Here is a 20,339-nt window from a genome sequence, read left to right on the forward strand (position 1 = left end):
ACACTTTTGGTATAATGACAATAATGCACATCTCCTCCCGGTTGGATGATCTGAGACAGCACACGGCTGAAGATACAACTTTGAGGACCCTGAGCACTTTTATCAAGGGCAGCTGGCCTGACAAACAGCGCAGCCTACCACCTGCAGTCCAACTCTACTTCCCATTTCCGGGACGAATTACTCATTGATGATGGAATCATAATGAAAGGGCTGAGACCAGTAGTTTTGAGTTCACTGCAAAAGACTTATGTCATCATCCTGCACAGAGGGCACCCAAGGGCATAAGCAACCAAATGCAGGGCTAGAGACATAATTTTTTGGCCAGGGATGACCGAGAACATAGACCAGGAGGTACCAACTTGCACTAACCAACTGCACCAACAGAAAGAGTCACTGCAGCTTCACACAGTACTGGACCTCCCCTGGTAAACCATGGCAACAGATATCTTCGAATGGCATGGTCAGCAGTATTTGGTTCTTGTCGATTCATTCTCTGGATGGTTTGAGAAAGACCTTTTACCCAATATCACCTCGTCAGCAGTCATTATCAAGTTAAAAAGACTCTTTTCAGTGCATGGGCACCCCACACTCTGCTATTGGACAATGGCACCTAGTTCACCAGTGAGAAATTCAAACACTTTGCCATAACTTGGAATTTCAACCACATCACTAGCAGCCCGGAATACCCACAGTCAAACTAGTTGGCTTAAAGAACAGTGAGGAGCATGAAGTAGCACATGGAGAAGTCTCACAGGGAAAATATGGATGTGTTCCTAAACCTGCTGAAGCAAAGGAACATCCCCGGCAATGCCATATTGGATTCTCCGGTGCAACAACTCGTGTTCAGGCAGACACGGACAACTCTGCCTATGGCAAAGAGACTCTTGGAGCCTAAAGAACCTGCAAGAAATTAAATCCCAACTGCTGAACAGGAGGCTAACACAGAAAAGTTGCTATGACAGAACCACCTGACTGCTTGTGCCATTAGCAGAAGGGCAAGTCATAAGGATGCAGACTCCACAGGGCTACGACCGTATGGGCATAGTTGAAAGAAGCTGCCAGGAGACCAGGACATACCTGGTAAAATCAGAAGGAAGGATGTATCAGAGAAACCGTCAATGCATCTTACCCATAAGGGAGCCACCCCATCCCAAACCATTCCTATAAACCAGGATGTGGAACATGAAACCAGTGTAGGTTGAGCTCCTTCAGTAAGAACCCATGAAACAAATGGTTGCAACCCCCAAGACCATGGATGGCACATCCTTTCAAGCTGAAGCACCCCAAGTAGAACCCCATGTATCCACTTCCACCAATGGCTACTACATAACACCTTTCAGGTGTAATTGTAAGCCCAACCCAAAATTTCGAGATTAAACTGGGCTGACTGTTCACTGCTGAACTATGATTATGGTAATGTATGACTCCTACATGGATTATGGTATGTGAAGGGGGTTGCCTAAAAAAGGGGATGTAGACAGCCGCTTCTATTAGCTGTATGCACCCGCTGCATCCACTGTACTCACTACGATACTATTGCGCATGCGCGAGTTCCTGCAAAGCATGCTAGTTAAAAGAAAGAGACGAAGATTGGCTGGTGGTGGATACCATTTCCAGGGGCTCCTGTTATACATTGTGTTGAATTTAACCGTAAAGCATTCATCAGAGGTGGCCACTTTGTGTTGTCTGGTTATTCGATGCATCAACAAACAAGATGGTGTTGAATCTTTAGAATTTTGTGACCAAGAGGGTTACAGAGGTTAAATGAGTTGAGATATTTAAAGAGGAGGTAAAATAATTTCTGTAAGATTGGGAGGTTTAGGGCCATGGGAAATTGGCAGAGAAGAGGTGTTGAGGCCTGGAGTAGATCAGTCATGACCATGTTGAATGGCAGCGCAGGCTTGAGATCCTGGCTTTTAAACCAGGATTACATGGCCCAATGTAACATGTCAAATTAGATTACATGGTGGAAAGCATGATTTGCAACAAGCAGATTCTCTATTAAATAATGCAGCTGTAATAATAAGACATGGTAGATATGTTTAATTTCATTTTCATAAAAATTGTAATTGGAGTTGCACACCTTTTCTGGGTTAATCAAGAGCAGCATTAAGCCATGGTTATGCTTGTGAGTGGATTACTCTAAAGTATTTTCCCCAGCTGTAGGATAGAAGAAGAGGGCAGACATAGCCATTGATCCAAAAGCAGAAAAGTATTCATGAGCTAACTGGATTTTGAGAAGGGTAGCGATGGGGTGAAAAGGAATGCTGAGGTTACTTGTCATGCTGAGTTAATGACGAGAATTGTTGAAGCCTGAACACGAAATGATGAATGAGAGGTTGTCTGTCAGAGTCCTACACAAATATTATTTTAATCCAAGATGGGAAGGAAGTTATTATTCCAGTTAATTGAAAGCAGAGATCGTTTTCAAACTTTGACTGGGAGTTGGGGGGAGGGTGAAGGGAGGAATGAAATATTTCAAATCAAAACAATATCCGATTAACTAATTTTTAATTTTCATTTAGACATACAGCATGGTAACAGGCCATTTCGGCCCATGAGTCCATGCCATTCAATTACACCCAATTAACCTATGTTTTGAATGGTGGGAGGAAACTAGAGGACCCGGAGGAAACCTACGCAGATGCGGAGAGAACATACAAATCCCCTTGCACATAGCGCAGGTTTCGAAACCTAGTCCTGATCGCTGGTGCTGTAATAGCTTTCACTAACCGTACCACCCAGTGATATCTCTCCTTTTACATGTTTTCACTGTGGCTGCATAGTGGAACATAAAAATACTAGAATTGTCATACTTGTGCCTTTTAGTTTTGCTATCTTTTTGTATTTTGATGGAAATTTAAAAGTAAAAATAATTAAATGGACAATGCTACCCTCTGGTGGTGAATCAGTACCAGAATTAAAATCTTCATGAGACACTTGAGTGCACCAAAATAAATAGGCCCATTTAGTAAACTGGCAAATTATGTTCTTGATTTTTTTTTGGTCAAACACCCTATTTTCTGCTGATCTCCTGCAGACAAAATTATTGGAGGTATAAATACAAAGGCAAATAAAAAATTTGCATTAATGATATATGTATCACATTTAAGGCTCGACTGTGCATGTCAGCCTAATCCTATCTCCTCTTGATAATCAACCATGAACACATTTTGGTAAGTTCACTTTCTGCATATGCTATTGCTCTTTGATCTCGTCTGTCTCTGTGCATTCTAGAGCATCTATTCATTCTTTAAACATAGAAACATAGAAGATAGGAGCAGGAGTAGGTCATTCGACCCTTCGAGCCTGCTCCACCATTCAACGAGATCATGGCTGATCTTAAAGTTCAGTACCCCGTCCCTGCCTTCTCTCCGTAACCTTTAATACCCTTATACTGAAGAAATATATCTAATTCCCTCTTAAATATATTCAATGAACCTGCCTCTACTGCTCTCTGTGGCAATGAATTCCACAGATTCACCACCCTCTGGGTAAAGAAATTCCTCCTCATCTCGGTCCTAAATGGTTTGCCTATTATCCTCAAACCATGGCCCCGGGTTCTGGATTTTCCCATCATTGAAAACATCCCATCTGCATCCATTCTGTCCAGTCCTGCCAGAATTTTATATGTCTCTATGAGATCCCCTCTCAATCTTCTAAACTCCAGCGAGTACAATCCCAATTTGCGCAATCTTTCCTCATAAGTCATTCCTGCCATTCCAGGTATCAGCCTGGTGAATCGCCTCTGCACTCCCTCCATCGCAAGAACATCCTTCCTTAGATAAGGTGACCAAAACTGCACACAATACTCCAGGTGGGGTCTCACCAAGGCCCTGTACAGCTGCAGTAAGGTATCCTTGCTCCTATACTAAAACCCTCTTGATATGAAGGCCAACATACCATTTGCCTTTTTAACCGCCTGCTGTACCTGCATGCTCGCCTTCAGAGACTGGTGTACAAGTACCCCTAGGTCTCTGCACTTCCCCATCTCTTAATCTATTGCCATTCAAATAGTAATCTGCCCTCCGGTTTGTATTACCAAAGTGGATAACCTCACATTTATCCACATTGTAGTGCATTTGCCATGTATCTGCCCAGTCCCTCAATTTATCCAAATCACACTGGATCTTCCTGACCCCCTCTTCCGTGCACACAACCCCTCCTAGCTTAGTGTCATCCGCAAATTTGGAGATATTACATCCAATCCCCTCATCCAGATCATTAATGTAAATTGTGAACAGCTGGGGTTCCAGTACAGATCCCTGTGGTACCCCACTGGTCACCGCCTGCCACTCAGAAAACGAGCCATTTATCCCAACTCTCTGTCTTCTACCTGCCAGCCAGTTCTCAATCCACATCAATACTTTGCCCCCAATCCCATGAGCCTTGATTTTGGAAGCCAGTCGTTTATGCAGGACCTTATCAAAGGCCTTTTGGAAGTCCAGGTACACCACATCCACTGGCTCTCCCCCATCTATTTTACCTGTCACCATCTCAAAGAATTCCAATAGATTTGTCAAGCACGATTTACCTTTTGTAAATTCATGTTGACTCTGTCTGATCCCTTCTCTGCTAGTCATATGCTCCGCTATTACATCCTTAATAATGGATTCCATCATTTTGCCCACTACTGATGTAAGGCTCACCAGCCTATAATTCCCTGCTTTTTCTCTACCCCCCTTTTTAAATAGTGGGGTAACATTAGCTACCCTCCAATCCATGGGTACTGGTCCTGAGTCTATCGAGTTCTGGAAAATAATTCTTAAAGCATCTGCTATCTGAATGGCCACTTCCTTAAGTACCCTAGGATGTAGATTATCAGGCCCTTGGGATTTATCTGCCTTCAATCCCATCAATTTCCCCAAGACCATGTCCTTAGAGATACTGATTTCTTTCAGTTCCTCCCTTGCATTAGTCTCTATGTTTCCCAACATCCTTGGGAGGTTATTTGTATCCTCTCTTGTAAAAACAGAACTAAAGTAAGAATTTAATTGGTCTGCCATTTCTTTATTCCCCATTATATATTCCCCTGATTCCGACTGCAAAGGACCTACTCTGGATTTCACCAATCTTTTCCTCTTGACATATTTATAAAAGCTTTTGCAGTCAGTTTTTATATTTGCCGCAAGCTTACTTTCGTAATTTATTTTTGCTCTCTTGATTAATCCCTTTGTCCTCCTTTGGTGCATCTTGAACTGCTCCCAGTCTTCGGTTGTGGTACTTTTTTTGGCCAATTGATATGCTCTCTCTTTGGACCTAATGCTGTCTCTAATTTCCCTTGTTATCCACGGTTGAGTCACCTTTTTTGGTTTATTTTTATGCCAAACGATTTTTGCAATTTCTCCATGAGATCTGTGAATGCTTTCCATTGTCTATCCACAGTCAACTCCCCCATAAACACCACCCAATCAATTTTACTCAACTCCCGTCTCATACCATCATAATTCCCTTTATTTAAATTCAGGACCTTAGTCTCGGTTTTAATTTCATCACTCTCCATGTCGAGTGAGAATTCGATCATATTGTGATCGCTCCTACCCAAAGGGCCTCGTACAACAAGATTGTTGATTAGCCCCTTATCATTGCATAATACCCAATCTAAAATGGCCTGCTCCCGAGTTGGTTCCTCGACATATTGGTCTAGATAACCGTCCCGTAAACATTCAAGGAATTCCACCTCCTCAGTATTTTTACTAATTTGGCTAGTCCAATCTATATGCAAATTAAAGTCTCCCATGATGACAGCTGTTCCCTTATTGCACGCTTTTCTAATTTCTCTTTTAATGCCTTCCCTCACCTCTACACTACTATTTGGAGGCCTATATACCACCCCCACTAACGTTTTCCGCCCCTTGCTATTCCTCAGTTCTACCCATATAGATTCCGCATCTTCCGAGTTGATATCCTTTCTGTCAATCGTGTCAGTCCCTTCTCTCACCATCAATACTACCCCACCCCCTTTTCTTTCTTGCCGATCCCTCCTAAATATCATATATCCCAGGATGTTAAGTTCCCAGGCTTGCCCACCCTGCAGGCATGTTTCTGTAATCCCAATCAAATCATATTTGTTTATCTCAATTTCCACAGCTAATTCATCTACCTTGTTCCGAATGCTTCTTGCATTAAGATATAAAGCCTTCAAGTTTGCTTTTTTCACCCTCCTTGATCTTTCTGATTTTTTACTTTCGCTGCCTAACCTAACTTTTCCTGTTTTATCTTTTCTGTCCTTTGCCCTATCATACAGGTTTCCAACCCCCTGCCAAATTAGTTTAAAAGGCACCCGACGGCTGTACCAAACCTAGCTGCCAATATATTGACCCCTTTTGGGTTTAGGTGTAACCCATCCTTCTTGTAGAGGTCATGCCTTTCCCAAAAGAGATCCCAATGATCCAAGAAGCCAAAACCCTGTCCTTTACACCAGCCCCTCAGCCACACATTCATTTTTCTTAACCTTCCATTTATGTCCTCAGTTGCACTTGACACAGGTAGCAAACCAGAGATCACCACCCTGGCTGTCCTATTTCTTAGTTTCTGTCCTTGCTCTCTGTAATCCTTTTTCAGTACTTCCTCCTTCTTTTTATCTATGTCATTGGTACCCACATGTACCAAGACATCTGTTATTCCTTGCTTTCTGTCAGGTTCAAGATTCACTTGCTTTCAATGTGCACACAATGTTGCCATCTATCTCAATAGGCTGGCTAGAAAAGATATTTTCTCCCTATAAAATCTATCTTGTATTCAGATCCAATTCATTCCTTATGTCCACACTATTACTCACTTTACTGTAAAATATTTAGATAAAATCCAACAGTTCTGATGGTTCATAGAATAATACAAACCAAGGACATTAAGCTGAACACTAGAGAAGTTTCCTGTTCCTGTAAATGGTGCAATGGATTTTTCATGTTGACCCAAGAGACTCGAGAGGACCATGTTTGAAATGTTATATTATCTTTCAGCTAAATAAGTGAACTCTTCCTCAGCATCACCTTGAAATATCAGCCTAAACTTTTGAGCTCTCTTATTCTTAAACATGATTGCATCACTTATTTTTGGGGATAATGGTAGTTGCAGAGTTGTTTGCGAATCTTCACTTCCATTTCCTTTTGGGATCAGGAAGTTAGTCATAGCCAACAGCTGATGAAGTGAAGATCGAAATATGGAAGGATAAGCCACCCGGAGTCTCTATTGATAAATTGTTATGGGGGTTATGAGATGGGAGGTTTGAAACTTCAAGACTTCAAGAAATATTATTGGGCAGCCCAAATGAAGTTTGTTACCTCCCTCTTTGACAGAGAAGACAAGCCTTCTTGGGCAAAAATAGAGCTGCATAAAGTTGGAGAGAGGATAGCAGAAGATTTTATAGGTAAATGGAATTCAGAATTAATTTCAGGTGTAAAATAAGCCCCCTTATTAAAACATAGAATTGATATTTGGAATAAAAAAAATTATCAAATTGGAACTTAAGGGGGTTGATCTCCTAAAACACCTCTAGCGCAAAATAGGTTTATTCCTTCAACAATGGACAATAAAATCCTGGACACCTGGTCTCAAAAAGGGATCAGGTGTAGTGAGGATTGTTATGAGCAGGGGCAACTAATGCCATTTGATCAATTAAAAACCAAATATGCCAGCTTGCCTAAGCGCAGTTCAAAGTGGCTCAGAAAGTTATGCATGAATTGCTGATGTCAGCAACTAGGAGGGGTCTGTCTGCGGGGTGAACCACGGGCCAGAAGGTGACATAATTTCCGCCCCACGGTGCGTGGAGATTCCTGGGAGGAATGTTTTAAACCTGCCTGTGTGTGAACAAGTAAACAGTTTTCCAAGTAGACACCACCCAAGTCAGACTCTTCTTTCTCTCACTGTGACACAGCAGGACTACATTTGTGACCTCAATGGGCCCAATGCATTTTGGATCCAGCATGGACATCACGGCCTTGCAAAGTGCAGTCTTCCTCAAACTGCCTTCCTTTTGGATGACTCAGCCAGTGGTCTGGTTTGAACAAGCTGAGGCGCAGTTCCAAATTAGGCAGATAGCCATCAAGTACTATTACATGGTGAGCGCCCTTGACCAGGAGACAACAGGTTATGTGATTGATTTCATGTGTCAGCCACTGGCTAACGACAAGTACGAGGTGCTTAAACCCCTCCTCCTCCGGACTTTCAGTCTCTCCCGCTGCGAATGAGCTGAGTGGCTCCTGCACGTGGACAGCCTAAGTGACTGCACACTGTCGGCTTTAATGAATGTTGGTACTGGCGGACGACCATAAGCCTTGCCTGCTCTTTGAACAAATTTTTTTGGAGCAGATGCCAAAAGGCATCCGCCTCATGCTTGCTGACGAGGATTTCAGCAACCCCTGCAGGGTAGCTGCCCGTGCAGCAGGGTGGATGCCCCTTAGAGATTAGTGCTGTGTCAAGCCCAAAGGCCCAGGTTCCAGGCACCCCAGCCGTGAGGCCATACGCATCCTCAAACAGGGACGGCACCAGCGCAGATTCTTGATGGTTCTACCACCAATGGTGGGGTTCTGGCAGGCGCCGTTGCCGACCTCCACGTGCATTTTTGGGAAACGCCACGGCCAGCCTTTGCTAATGGCAATGGTGGCTGGCCACTGTAACACAGCCTACTCTACGACTGGGACAAGCACTCAGGTGCAAGTTTCTGGTGGACACAGGAGCCAAAATTAGTGTCCTCCCTCCTTCAGGTCATGATACGCAGAACAGAAAGGCAGGACAAGTACTGTCAGCAATAAATAACAGTGTCATCCACACATACGGTACTCAAACCATACCCCTGCGGTTTGTAGCCAACAAGTTCACTTTGACATTCACGCTGGCTGCAGTATTGCAACCATTGTTTGGGGTAGATTTCCTCAGAGTTCACTCACTGCTGTTCGACTTGAAGGGGCGATGATTAGTAGATACGAGGACTTTTCCCTGGTGGAGGCCAAGCTACCCACCGTGTACCTGGATTCCATAACGTATTCTAGGAACGAATTCACGAGTTCTTGCAAAGTTTCCAGACGTCATAACACCACAGTTCTCTTCGGCAACATCCAAGCATGGCATGTCATGCCACATCCTCACGCAGGGACCTCCACTCCACGCCTGGGCCCACAAGCCCCACCTTTTAAAACGGGAGTTTCAGAAAATAGTGCCGATCTGACAGACAAATTAGCAGGAGGATTGAGACCGTGCAGTGATTACGGAAGGCTGAACCATGCCACCACTGCGGACCACTACCCTGTGCCCCATATCCAGGATTTCACTGCCAACCTGCATGGGGCTCGCATTTTTTCAAAGATAGGCCGAATACCACCAAATACCACCCAGACGACTTACCAAAGACAACTCTGATTATGCCGTTTGGACCCTTTGTGTTTCTCAGAATGCCGTTTGGTCTGAAAATGCAGCACATTCCAATGATTGATGAAAGCAGTAGGGTGAACACAAAGTTCTTGTTTGTTTTCTTGGATGGCATACTCATCGCCAGCCGCTCCTGCGAGGAACGCCTACAACACCTGCATCTGCTCTGCCACCACTGGCATGATTTCAGCCTCGCAACAAACCCCCCCCAAGTGCCAAATTGGATTGTCCACCATTGACTTCTTAGGGCACTGCGTCAACTGCCATGCTGCCATCCCGTTGCCAGCAAAGGTGAAAGCCGTTCACCTGACCTGACACCATTAAGGGTCTACAACAGTTTACTGGTGCTTTTTACCTTCGGCAGCCAGCATCATGCAACCCCTGTTTGGTTTCATGTCCGGCAAGACCAAGGAGATCATGTGGATGCAAGAGATGGCTATGGCATTTGAGAAGACTAAGGACGCCATGGCAAAGGCCACACTCCTGGTCAACCCTCAAGTGGGCGAACTGACTGCCCTCATGGTGGATACCTCCATCTTGGCTGAAGTGCCAGTTGATGAAGTAGACAAAGACAAATGTAGTCGAACAATAATCATGGCTTTTATTAGCAGAAACTAATAGTACAATAATAAAAAACAATGGGTGCATACACATTTAATCCCAAGGGGAGTGTCTTTAACGGTAGATTTAATGCACAGCCAATGTTAGTAAGGCAAGGCTAGCTGAAGGGAAGACTGACAGCTCAGCAGAGATTCACCACAGTGGCATCTTGGAACAGCTCATATACAGCTAATGGAAGCCTCTGGTGTTCTTCAGCCAGCACCTATGACCCCCCCCCCCCCCCCCCCAAGAGATCAAATACTGAGCCTTCAATGGGGAGCTGCTATCCAGCATTTTCAGTATTTCCTTGAAGGAAGGGAGTTTTCAGTCTTCTCTGACCACAAGCCCCTAACCTTCACCTTCGCCAAAGTGTCGGACCCGTGCTCGGCCTGCCAACATCGCCACCTCTCTTATGTCTCTGAGTTTACCACCATGATAAGATATATCTCCGGGAAGAGCAATGTAGTTGCTGATGCACTGTCATGCGCCTCTGTGAAAGCGATGCATTCCCTATTTCCCTATCTCTAGAGGTGGACCACACAGCACTAGCTGAAGCTCAGTGCCAAAACATTGAGATCCTGGCATACAGGACTGTGGTCTCGGGCCTATGCCTGGAGGACATTGCAATTGGATCAGGGGGTCCAACGCTCCTGTGCGATGTATGCACAGGTCAGCCCCAGCCCATCATCTTGGCTGCTTGGAGATGCCGTGTTTTTGCTATGCACAGTTTAGCTCACCCCTCTATCTGGGCGACCATTTGGCATATCTCTTATAAGTTCATGTAGCACGGCCTCTGAAAGTAGGTTGGGCACTGGGCCAGAACATAGACAGACTGCCAAACCACCAAGGTACAAAGGCACATGAAGGCTCCACTCCAGCCCTTCCAGCCATCATAGCGGAGGTTCGAGCATGTGCATGTAGACATTGTTGGCCCCCTCCAGGGTATTGAAGTACCTGTTCACTATGGTGGACAGGTTTACGAGATGGCCGAAGGCAATTCCCCTAGCAGATGCCTCCACAGAATCGTGCGTCAGGGCTCTTGTTTCTACCTGAGTGGTGCATTTCAGCCTCCTGGCCCACGTCACCTTGGACATGGGTGCACAGTTCACATCCATGCTGTGGACCGCTGTGGGAACACAGCTCCACCGTACAACGGCCTACCACCTGCAGTCCAATGGCCTGGACAAGCACTTCCACAGGCACTTAAAGGTCACCCTGATGGCATGCCTCCACGGGCCAGACTGGATAGACAAATTATCCTGGGTGCTGCTTGGCATGCGAACAGCACCCAAAGGCGACCTGAACTCTTTATCAGCAGAACTGGAATATGGCACCCCACTCAAGGTGCCCAGAAAGTTCATGCCCACAGCTCGAGGGCAGAAAGATGCACCATCAGAGGTCCTCAACAAACTGCATGAGCAGCTCAGAAAACTGGTCCCAATTTCAACATCCTGCCATGGCACTATAACATCCTTTGAGCCTAAGGACTTACAGGGCTGAGAGTACATCTTTGGCTGGAGAGGCGTGCACAGACTGCCCCTACAGCATCCCTATGAGGGGCCGTCCAGGGTGATTCACCATTAACTGCCTCAAACCAGCACATCTAGACCTCGACTGATCAGTAACAGTGCCCGCACCGTGAAGGCAAGAGCACCCACCCAAACAACCAGAGCAGGCGCCAGACAAACTGCCTCCGATCGCTGGTTCAGGGTTGGGGGTGGGGGTGGAATGTGGCTGCTCACCTAAGCGAAGTTCGAACTGGCTCAGAAAGTCACAGGTGAACTGCTGACATCAGCAACTGGGAGGGCTCTGACTGTGGGGCAAACTGTGGGCCGGAAGATGACATCATTTACGCCCCGTGAACCATGGAGGCTCCTGGGAGGAATGTTTAAAATGTGCTCGTGTGTGAACAAGTAAACAGTTTTCTAACTGGATGCCACTCGAGTCAGACTTCTTCTTTCTCTCGCTGTGACACAACACGACTACAGCATACTTAATAATACTATCTTCCGCTATTTTCAATTAAAATCTTAAGAGACAAATTGGGCCTAATGATGATCTTACCACAGTGCAGTGAAGTAGAGACTCTGGTTTGAAAGAGGACTACAAAGAAATTTATTTCAAAAGTATATTTCTTACTTCAAATGGATACCCTGAAACAGGGGTTACATAAATCTTGACAAAGATGGGAGACAGGTTTGAGTATACTGATTGATGAAAAAAGCTGATCCAACTTATGTCGGGACAGCAGGACCAATACTATTAATGTAAGGTATCGATTGGTGCAATACAATTTTTTGCACCAACTATATCTTGCGCCACAAAAATTACACAGATTAAAATCAGAAATATCAGATCAATGTTTTAGATGCGACCGATAAACAGGAACCTTTTTGCATTTGACCTGGTCATGTTCCAAAGTGAGGCCTTTCTGGGAGAATTTGGGAAATCTAGAACAAATAACTAAGATTTGATTTATACAGATACCAGAATTATTTATATTGGGAAATATAGCAGATGTAACACCTAAAATGGGGCTGTCGAAACACTAATTATAATTTGTAAAGACTGCATTGGCGGTGGCTAGGAAGTGTATAGCGGTGAGCCATCTAGATATGACTCAGAAAGCAGAAATATATGCATGTATTTCCCTAGAGAAAATTACTTATAACCTTAGGAAAAAATACAATGTTTTTCTAAAAATTTGGAGTTCATATCTTCAACACGAAAGTGTAGATTCTTAACAATGCCCCCCTCCCCCCCACCACTCCTGCCCTCAGGCCCTTCATCTGGGAACCACCTGGGATTCCAGGTAAGTCAGGATATTTGTCCCTTGGCAGGAGATTTAATGAATCCAATGAAACATTTTTTTCTTCTTTTCTCCCTTCAATTTTTTTGACTATTTCTCTCCTTTTTTTCCCTGGGTGGATGGGAGAGGAGAGGATCAGGGCTTGTTCTTTTTTTCTTTGCTTTTTCTTTTCTTACTCAAAATCAACATTGAATAATTATATTTCTTTTATGTAATTTATTGGAAAATATCAATAAAATAATTTTTAAAAATCAAGTATGAGACCTCTGTGTGGCTGTCTTTTCACAAAAGCCTATTGACTATAATACATTTATTCTTGTCTTGCAAGAAGGTTGAGAGAATCAACAGGAAATATAATGTTAAATCTGATATTTTGCCATCTTGCATTCTGTGTGAATCTATTAGCAGTTGAATTTTAAAAACCAAAGTGTTATAGACCTTGGACAATTTTGTTTTTGACTGAGGACAGGGCTGAACCTGGAAAGGGGTACTGATGGTAGTGATCAGCCATGATCTGTAAAATGGCGGTGCTGGCTCGACGGGCCGAAGGGCCTACTCCAGCTCCTATTGTCTATTGCTAGGAGCTGTAATAGTGCTGGGCTACCACTAGGTAACTTTGACAGCTGTCAAAGCACAGGAACCAAGTGCTGGAAATCCATGGGCTTGCAGGAGAGTGAGTCTGCAGCTGTTAACTTCTCTCCACCAATGGGGAGAGCTGGAGGCACGCACTGGGCAGTTTAAAAAGCCCAATGTACTGGTTTTGGGAAGGTTAGTCGGTGGATTAGACTGCAGGCAATTAGTCTGACTCTACATGCTCACCTGGCAGCTTCAGCAAGCCACACACTGAGGAGCTTTGTTCATGAGTGCTAATACTGCTACCCAGAGCTGTATGTCAGTGTGTTCACCCAGTAGTTTCAGTGGGAAAAGGAAGACTGATCTACTTTGTTCACGGGTGTCAGCACTGTTGTCCTGACAACATCTTGGGGAACTCTGAAACCCAGAGTGTGTGTGGGATTGACCAGTGCTTTTCCTGTCCCCTTTCAAGAGGAGGACTTCGTGTGACAGGAGTCATAGGACCACTCAAGCCAGGGTGTCCAAAGGAAACAATTTGTATGACAGAAGGTTACTTGTTAACCCTAAAGAGGACTTTGAAAGACTTGTGTGGTAGAAGGTCACTTGGTAATCCTAAGGAGGGCTTCAGAGGAATGAACCTCTTGTAGTGACCAGGAGGTCACTGTGAAATTCCCAGGTGAATGAAGTAAAGGTGGTTGTTGCCATATTCGAAACTCAAGCCAGACTCGAGTTCCCTGACAGGGTTGTAGTCTATAGGGACCACGGTCATCTGGATACAGCCTCAAACTAAAAGACCAGTGGGCAAGGAAACAAATAATACCAAGCCTGGAGACAAGATCAGTGAGCTGATACTTCTTGACTGATTTGACGTGACTGACGTGGGGGTTTTGTTTTGGGAATTTTATTGATTTTTTTGGGCATTTCAGCTTGGACTGCAATGGTCTGGGTTTTTTTCCCCCACATACGCCGTATAGTAATCTGTTGTTCATATAGAGTTGCCATTAAGGCTGGTGTTCAGGTGTTAGGTTTATTGGGTTTATTCTATTATTGTTTGTTTGTTAATAAATTTTGTGTTGAACTTAACCTATTTGTTTACATGGGTCTCAATTGCTGCTGTAACTTCATCTATTTATTAATGACTGATTATTGTTTGAAAAATCTTTGGACATTAGAAATTAGTTAATTGTGCACTTGCACTGTACCTACTGGCAAAATCACCTCCCATAGCCAAAAACTCATCAACTTGTTATAACTGTGGTGAATCTGAAGTACCCTGTTGCAAATAAAGAACCTTTCTTTAAACAATTTTTTTTCCTTTAATTCAGCCAAAATCCATCTACATACCACAGGAAGGCAGTTACACTGAAGAGGAGAATCAGGGAACCATCAAGAGATGTCCATCGGACAGCCCAGCACGACCAAGCACACAAGTGCCGCCAAGACCACCTCCTCCCCGATTACCTCCTAATAGCAGTTATACCAGGAATACTGCCCTAGGTAATGGCAACAAGGAGAACAAGAGCTCGAGTGATGCAGAAGAGTATGCAGGAGCTGTTAAGCCAATGGTTTTCAAATTGCCCCCCCAAACTCACATTCTACCTTAAGCAATCCCTATGTATAAGTGCTCAGTGATTGGTAAGGGATTGCTTAAGGTGGTATGTGAATGGGAAGGGAAGGATGAGAACCACTGCTCTAAACCCAATTGTTACTAAAATATTTTGCTTGAGAAAAATTAGTCAATTAGGTATGATTAAAACAGTGGTTTTCAAACCTTTTTCTTTCCACTCACAAATCATCTTAAGCAATCCCTTACAGATCACTTACGGCATTGGGATTGTGTAAGGTGAAATGTGAGTTTGTGGGGACAATTTGAAAACTACTGTGTTAAGATATTTTAGAGGTGCTGGAAAACTTGCATGAGAGGGCTGGTGAGAGTACAGCATTTCCAATTGTCATTTCTCAGCAAAGTAAGCCAGCTGAACACTTTCATGTAGCAAAACAAGATTCAGCTGTAATGTTTCCTTTCAAGCCTCATTTCCATTACCTCTCCCATTTTATCAAAGCTACTTATTGCATAAATAAAGGGTACATAATCTGGTAATATTGGAATACCTGCAACTTGTTTCTCCTTTCAATATTAATAATGCAAAATTTTCACCTACTTTTGTGAATTTATTTTGAGATAATAGTCAAATGTTCTAATGTTTATTTTAATAGCAATACTGTGGCCTGACTTTTGTTTTGTGTTCTCTGCTCTCCTGAGCTGCAGACTGCAGCTGATCTGTGACTTAGCAGGTGCCCATGGCTCCCCATTATTTAAGGTTTTAGCCAACACTGTGATGGTACATCTATATATGTTTTGGGTAAGGATAGATTGGGCTCTGATAGTTACCATTTTTCAGAAATAACACTTGCAAGTTACTGCTGTAACCACATGAATTCAGATAATGACTTCCATCAGAGAATTGAAATCGGGCCACCTTTAAGTTATCCAAATGTGATTTTGGGATGGGTGCATAAAATCTTCCTTGGGCAGCACGGTTGGTGTAGCGGTTAACACAATGCCTTAACAGACTCAGAAACCTGGCCAGGAATCCTGGGCAAGCATGGCGTCGGCAAGTGCAACAACAATGGGCGCCTCCTGTTGGAGCTCTGCGCAGAACAGCGGCTTGTCATTACAAACACCCTTTTTCAGCAGAGGGACAGCCTTAAGACTACCTGGATGCAAACACTGGCACCTCCTGGACTACGTCCTGGTGCGAGAAAGAGACAAACGAGATGTGCTCCACACCAGGGTCATGCCCAGCGCGGAATGCCACACTGACCACCGGCTGGATCGCTGCAAGCTCAACCTTCACTTCAAGCCAAAGCCCAGGAACAGTAAAGCCCCCAGAAAGAGGTTCAATGTTGGAAACCTGCAGTCAGACGAAGTGAGAGGAAACTTCCAGGCAACCCTCAAAGCAAAGCTCGACGATGCAATCCGCCTCACGGACTTGTCCCCCGAAACCCTCTGGGATCAGCTGAAGACTACCATACTGCAATCCACTGAAAAGGTACTGGGCTTCTCCTCCAGGAAAAACAAGGACTGGTTTGACAATAACATCCAGGAAATCCAGGAGCTGCTGGCAAAGAAGTGAGCTGCCCACCAGGCTCACCTTACAAAGCCGTCCTGTCCAGAGAAGAAACAAGCCTTCCGTCACGCATGCAGCCATCTTCAGGGCAAACTCTGGGAGATCCAAAATGAGTGGTGGACTAGCCTCGCCAAACGAACACAGCTCAGCGTGGACATTGGCGACTTCAGGGGTTTCTACGAGGCTCTAAAGGCTGTGTACGGCCCCTCACCCCAAGTCCAAAGCCCGCTGCGCAGCTCAGACGGCAAAGTCCTCCTCAGCGACAAGATCTCCATCCTCAACCGATGGTCAGAACACTTCCAATCTCTTTTCAGTGCCAACCGCTCAGTCCAAGAATCCACCCTGCTCCAGCTCCCTCAACAGCCCCTAAGGCTAGAGCTGGATGAGGTCCTCACCCAGGATGAGACATATAAGGCAATTGAACAACTGAAAAGTGGCAAAGCAGCAGGTATGGATGGAATCCCCCCAGAGGTCTGGAAGGCTGGCGGCAAAACTCTGCATGTCAAACTGCATGAGTTTTTCAAGCTTTGTTGGGACCAAGGAAAACTGCCTCAGGACCTTCGTGATGCCATCATCATCACCCTGTACAAAAACAAAGGCGAGAAATCAGACTGCTCAAACTACAGGGGAATCACGCTGCTCTCCATTGCAGGCAAAATCTTCGCTAGGATTCTCCTAAATAGAATAATACCTAGTGTCGCCGAGAATATTCTCCCAGAATCACAGTGCGGCTTTCGCGCAAACAGAGAAACTACTGACATGGTCTTTGCCCTCAGACAGCTCCAAGAAAAGTGCAGAGAACAAAACAAAGGACTCTACATCACCTTTGTTGACCTCACCAAAGCCTTCGACACCGTGAGCAGGAAAGGGCTTTGGCAAATACTAGAGCGCATCGGATGCCCCCCAAAGTTCCTCAACATGGTTATCCAACTGCACGAAAACCAACAAGGTCGGGTCAGATTCAGCAATGAGCTCTCTGAACCCTTCTCCATTAACAATGGCGTGAAGCAGGGCTGTGTTCTCGCACCAACCCTCTTTTCAATCTTCTTCAGCATGATGCTGAAACAAGCCATGAAAGACCTAAACAATGAAGATGCTGTTTACATCTGGTACTGCACGGATGGCAGTCTCTTCAATCTGAGGCGCCTGCAAGCTCACACCAAGACACAAGAGCAACTTGTCCGTGAACTACTCTTTGCAGACGATGCCGCTTTAGTTGCCCATTCAGAGCCAGCTCTTCAGCGCTTGACGTCCTGTTTTGTGGAAACTGCCAAAATGTTTGGCCTGGAAGTCAGCCTGAAGAAAACTGAGGTCCCCACCATGACTACCAGCCCCCCCACATCTCCATCGGGCACACAAAACTCAAAACGGTCAACCAGTTTACCAATCTCGGCTGCACCATTTCATCAGATGCAAGGATCAACAACGAGAAAGACAACAGACTCGCCAAGGCAAATAGCGCCTTTGGAAGACTACACAAAAGAGTCTGGAAAAACAACCAACTGAAAAACCTCAGAAAGATAAGCGTATACAGAGCCGTTGTCATACCCACACTCCTGTTCGGCTCCGAATCATGGGTCCTCTACCGGCATCACCTATGGCTCCTAAAACGCTTCCACCAGCGTTGTCTCCGCTCCATCCTCAACATTCATTGGAGCACCTTCATCCCTAACGTCGAAGTACTCGAGATGGCAGAGGCCGACAGCATCGAGTCCACGCTGCTGAAGATCCAGCTGCGCTGGGTGGGTCACGTCTCCAGAATGGAGGACCATCGCCTTCCCAAGATCATGCTATATGGCGAGCTCTCCACTGGCCACCGTGACAGAGGTGCACCAAAGAAGAGGTACAAGGACTGCCTAAAGAAATCTCTTGGTGCCTGCCACATTGACCACCGCCAGTGGGCTGATATCGCCTCAAACCGTGCATCTTGGCGCCTCACATTTCGGCGGGCAGCAACCTCCTTTGAAGAAGACCGCAGAGCCCACTTCACTGACAAAAGACAAAGGAGGAAAAACCCAACACCCAACCCCAACCAACCAATTTTACCCTGCAACCGCTGCAACCGTGTCTGCCTGTCCCGCATCGTACTTGTCAGCCACAAACGAGCCTGCAGCTGACGTGGACATTTACCCCCTCCATAAATCTTCGTCCGCGAAGCCAAGCCAAAGAAGAATAGGGACCGGACCAGGATTTGAATCCCATGCTGTCTGTAAGGAGTTTGTACGTTCTCCCCATGTCTGCATGGGTTTTCTCTTGGGGCTCTGGTTTCCTCCACTGTTCAAAACGTACCAGGGGTATATTAATGGGGTGTAAATTTGGTGGCATGGATTTATGGCCCGAAATGGCCTGTTACCATGCTGTATATATCTTTTTAAAAAAATGATGAGTTTAGTATCATAAGGAAAGAGAGAGGCTGACAGATTCGTGGAGGAAATTTCGGAATTCTGGTTAAAAGCATGCTGCAGTGTTGAGGTGGAGTGAGAGATGCACGTATGGTAGGAGAACTACATGCTTCTGGGAGGGTTATCTCCTGGAGATGGAAGTATGGAATATTGAGGCAGTGGAGGAATTTTAATATGAGTAGATTAGAGTACAGAATACAACAAAGTCTTTAAGACTGAATGGAACCTGATAATATTAATTGGCAAAGTCCAAGAGGGTAATTTGTCCATATATAGCCTTACCCCGACTAAAAGGCTGTGCCTTAAAGAATGGCAGGAAATGTCTATCAGAACAACAAAATAGCCACAAAAAATTGGTTTTGTAGATTGTCCTGATTGCCTTTTACGATTTGATGAACTGCTTCATATAAATACAAGTCCAAACAGATGCATTTTTCAACATTTAAAATCAAATGATGTTTAAAGTGGTGGTTTCTATTTCCCTTTGCCCATAAGTTTATATCAGCAAAGTGTTGACTTTTTGAAGTTAATGTATGTACATTTTCTTCTGCTTTAAAGTATGATCACCACATATTGTTGGAGGCAACCTTGAATTTACCTGTATTGAGAAATAACTGATTATTACCTAACTGTGAATTGATGATATTGACATTGGGAATAGGGCATCACCACTTGTGCTTCCCTTCATTGTACTTTAATCAGTTGACATGAACAGAAGCTGCTGGTGAACTTACATTCTTACTTTGTGTGCCTTGCGGTAGGAATGTTTAGCTGCATGTTCTGCTGAGTTGATGCCCAACAGCTGACTGCTGCTCACCCTGCACTGGGATTGAGCATGAAGCCCTGATTGAGGAAAGACATGGTACACCAAAACAAGCTAAGATCTGAAACCGTTCTAGTCATCTTAATCACAGTAGCCTCTGCTTTGGCATTTGCGCATCAATGTAAATGTGGCTGTTAGAACACTGTCTCAACAGTGTGTTTTTTTTTAAGGTTCCTTCAGCTGTTCACATTCTTGAGAGTAAATTGCAAACCTGTCATAGGATATTTTCTTTAAGAATGTCAGCTGGAGGGCTCAGCATGCCTGCGCAGGCCTAAAATGTTGTTTACTACTTGGAACATGAGTTTATTTTCTTAGATTTTTTTGGATGTTTGTGCTTCAAGAATTGGGATGCTTTTAATATCTGAATGTTGATGGCTCCTGAAAATATGGATTTTTCTATTCAGCAAATGGAGTAAATTCCACGCAGGTGAATGGGGAGAAAGACAGCAGTCCTCAACAGCAGTATGAAAACAGAAGTAGTTGCCCACCAGGGCTTCCTCCAAGGAAGGATAAAAAGGACCTCCCTGTGAGTATTTCACTGCTTTATAAGTTTACCTTCAATAACTAAAAGATTTGGACTTTTCAGTCACTGCAATACGTGAACAATTAGATTTGCATGATAAATGAAAAATGAA

The 20,339-nt window shown here is 44.6% G+C and overlaps 1 protein-coding gene across 16 annotated transcripts in view; it reads left to right on the plus strand.

Annotated features, from left to right (window-relative positions):
* The window catches only part of map4k3a (mitogen-activated protein kinase kinase kinase kinase 3a), a 350,582-nt gene that overhangs the window by 266,227 nt on the left and 64,016 nt on the right, over window positions 1-20,339 (plus strand). For all 16 annotated transcript variants that reach the window (XR_011355889.1, XM_069931965.1, XM_069931966.1 and 13 more), the window contains 2 exons: window positions 14,674-14,845; window positions 20,109-20,230. Coding sequence is in view for 15 of the 16 variants with exons in the window: in XM_069931965.1 (XP_069788066.1) it covers window positions 14,674-14,845; window positions 20,109-20,230 (294 nt within the window). In the remaining variant the exon portion in view is untranslated. The remainder of the gene's footprint in view (window positions 1-14,673; window positions 14,846-20,108; window positions 20,231-20,339) is intronic.

The sequence above is a fragment of the Narcine bancroftii genome, chromosome 4 (assembly GCF_036971445.1).
Source record: "Narcine bancroftii isolate sNarBan1 chromosome 4, sNarBan1.hap1, whole genome shotgun sequence".
Lineage (NCBI taxonomy): Eukaryota > Metazoa > Chordata > Chondrichthyes > Torpediniformes > Narcinidae > Narcine > Narcine bancroftii.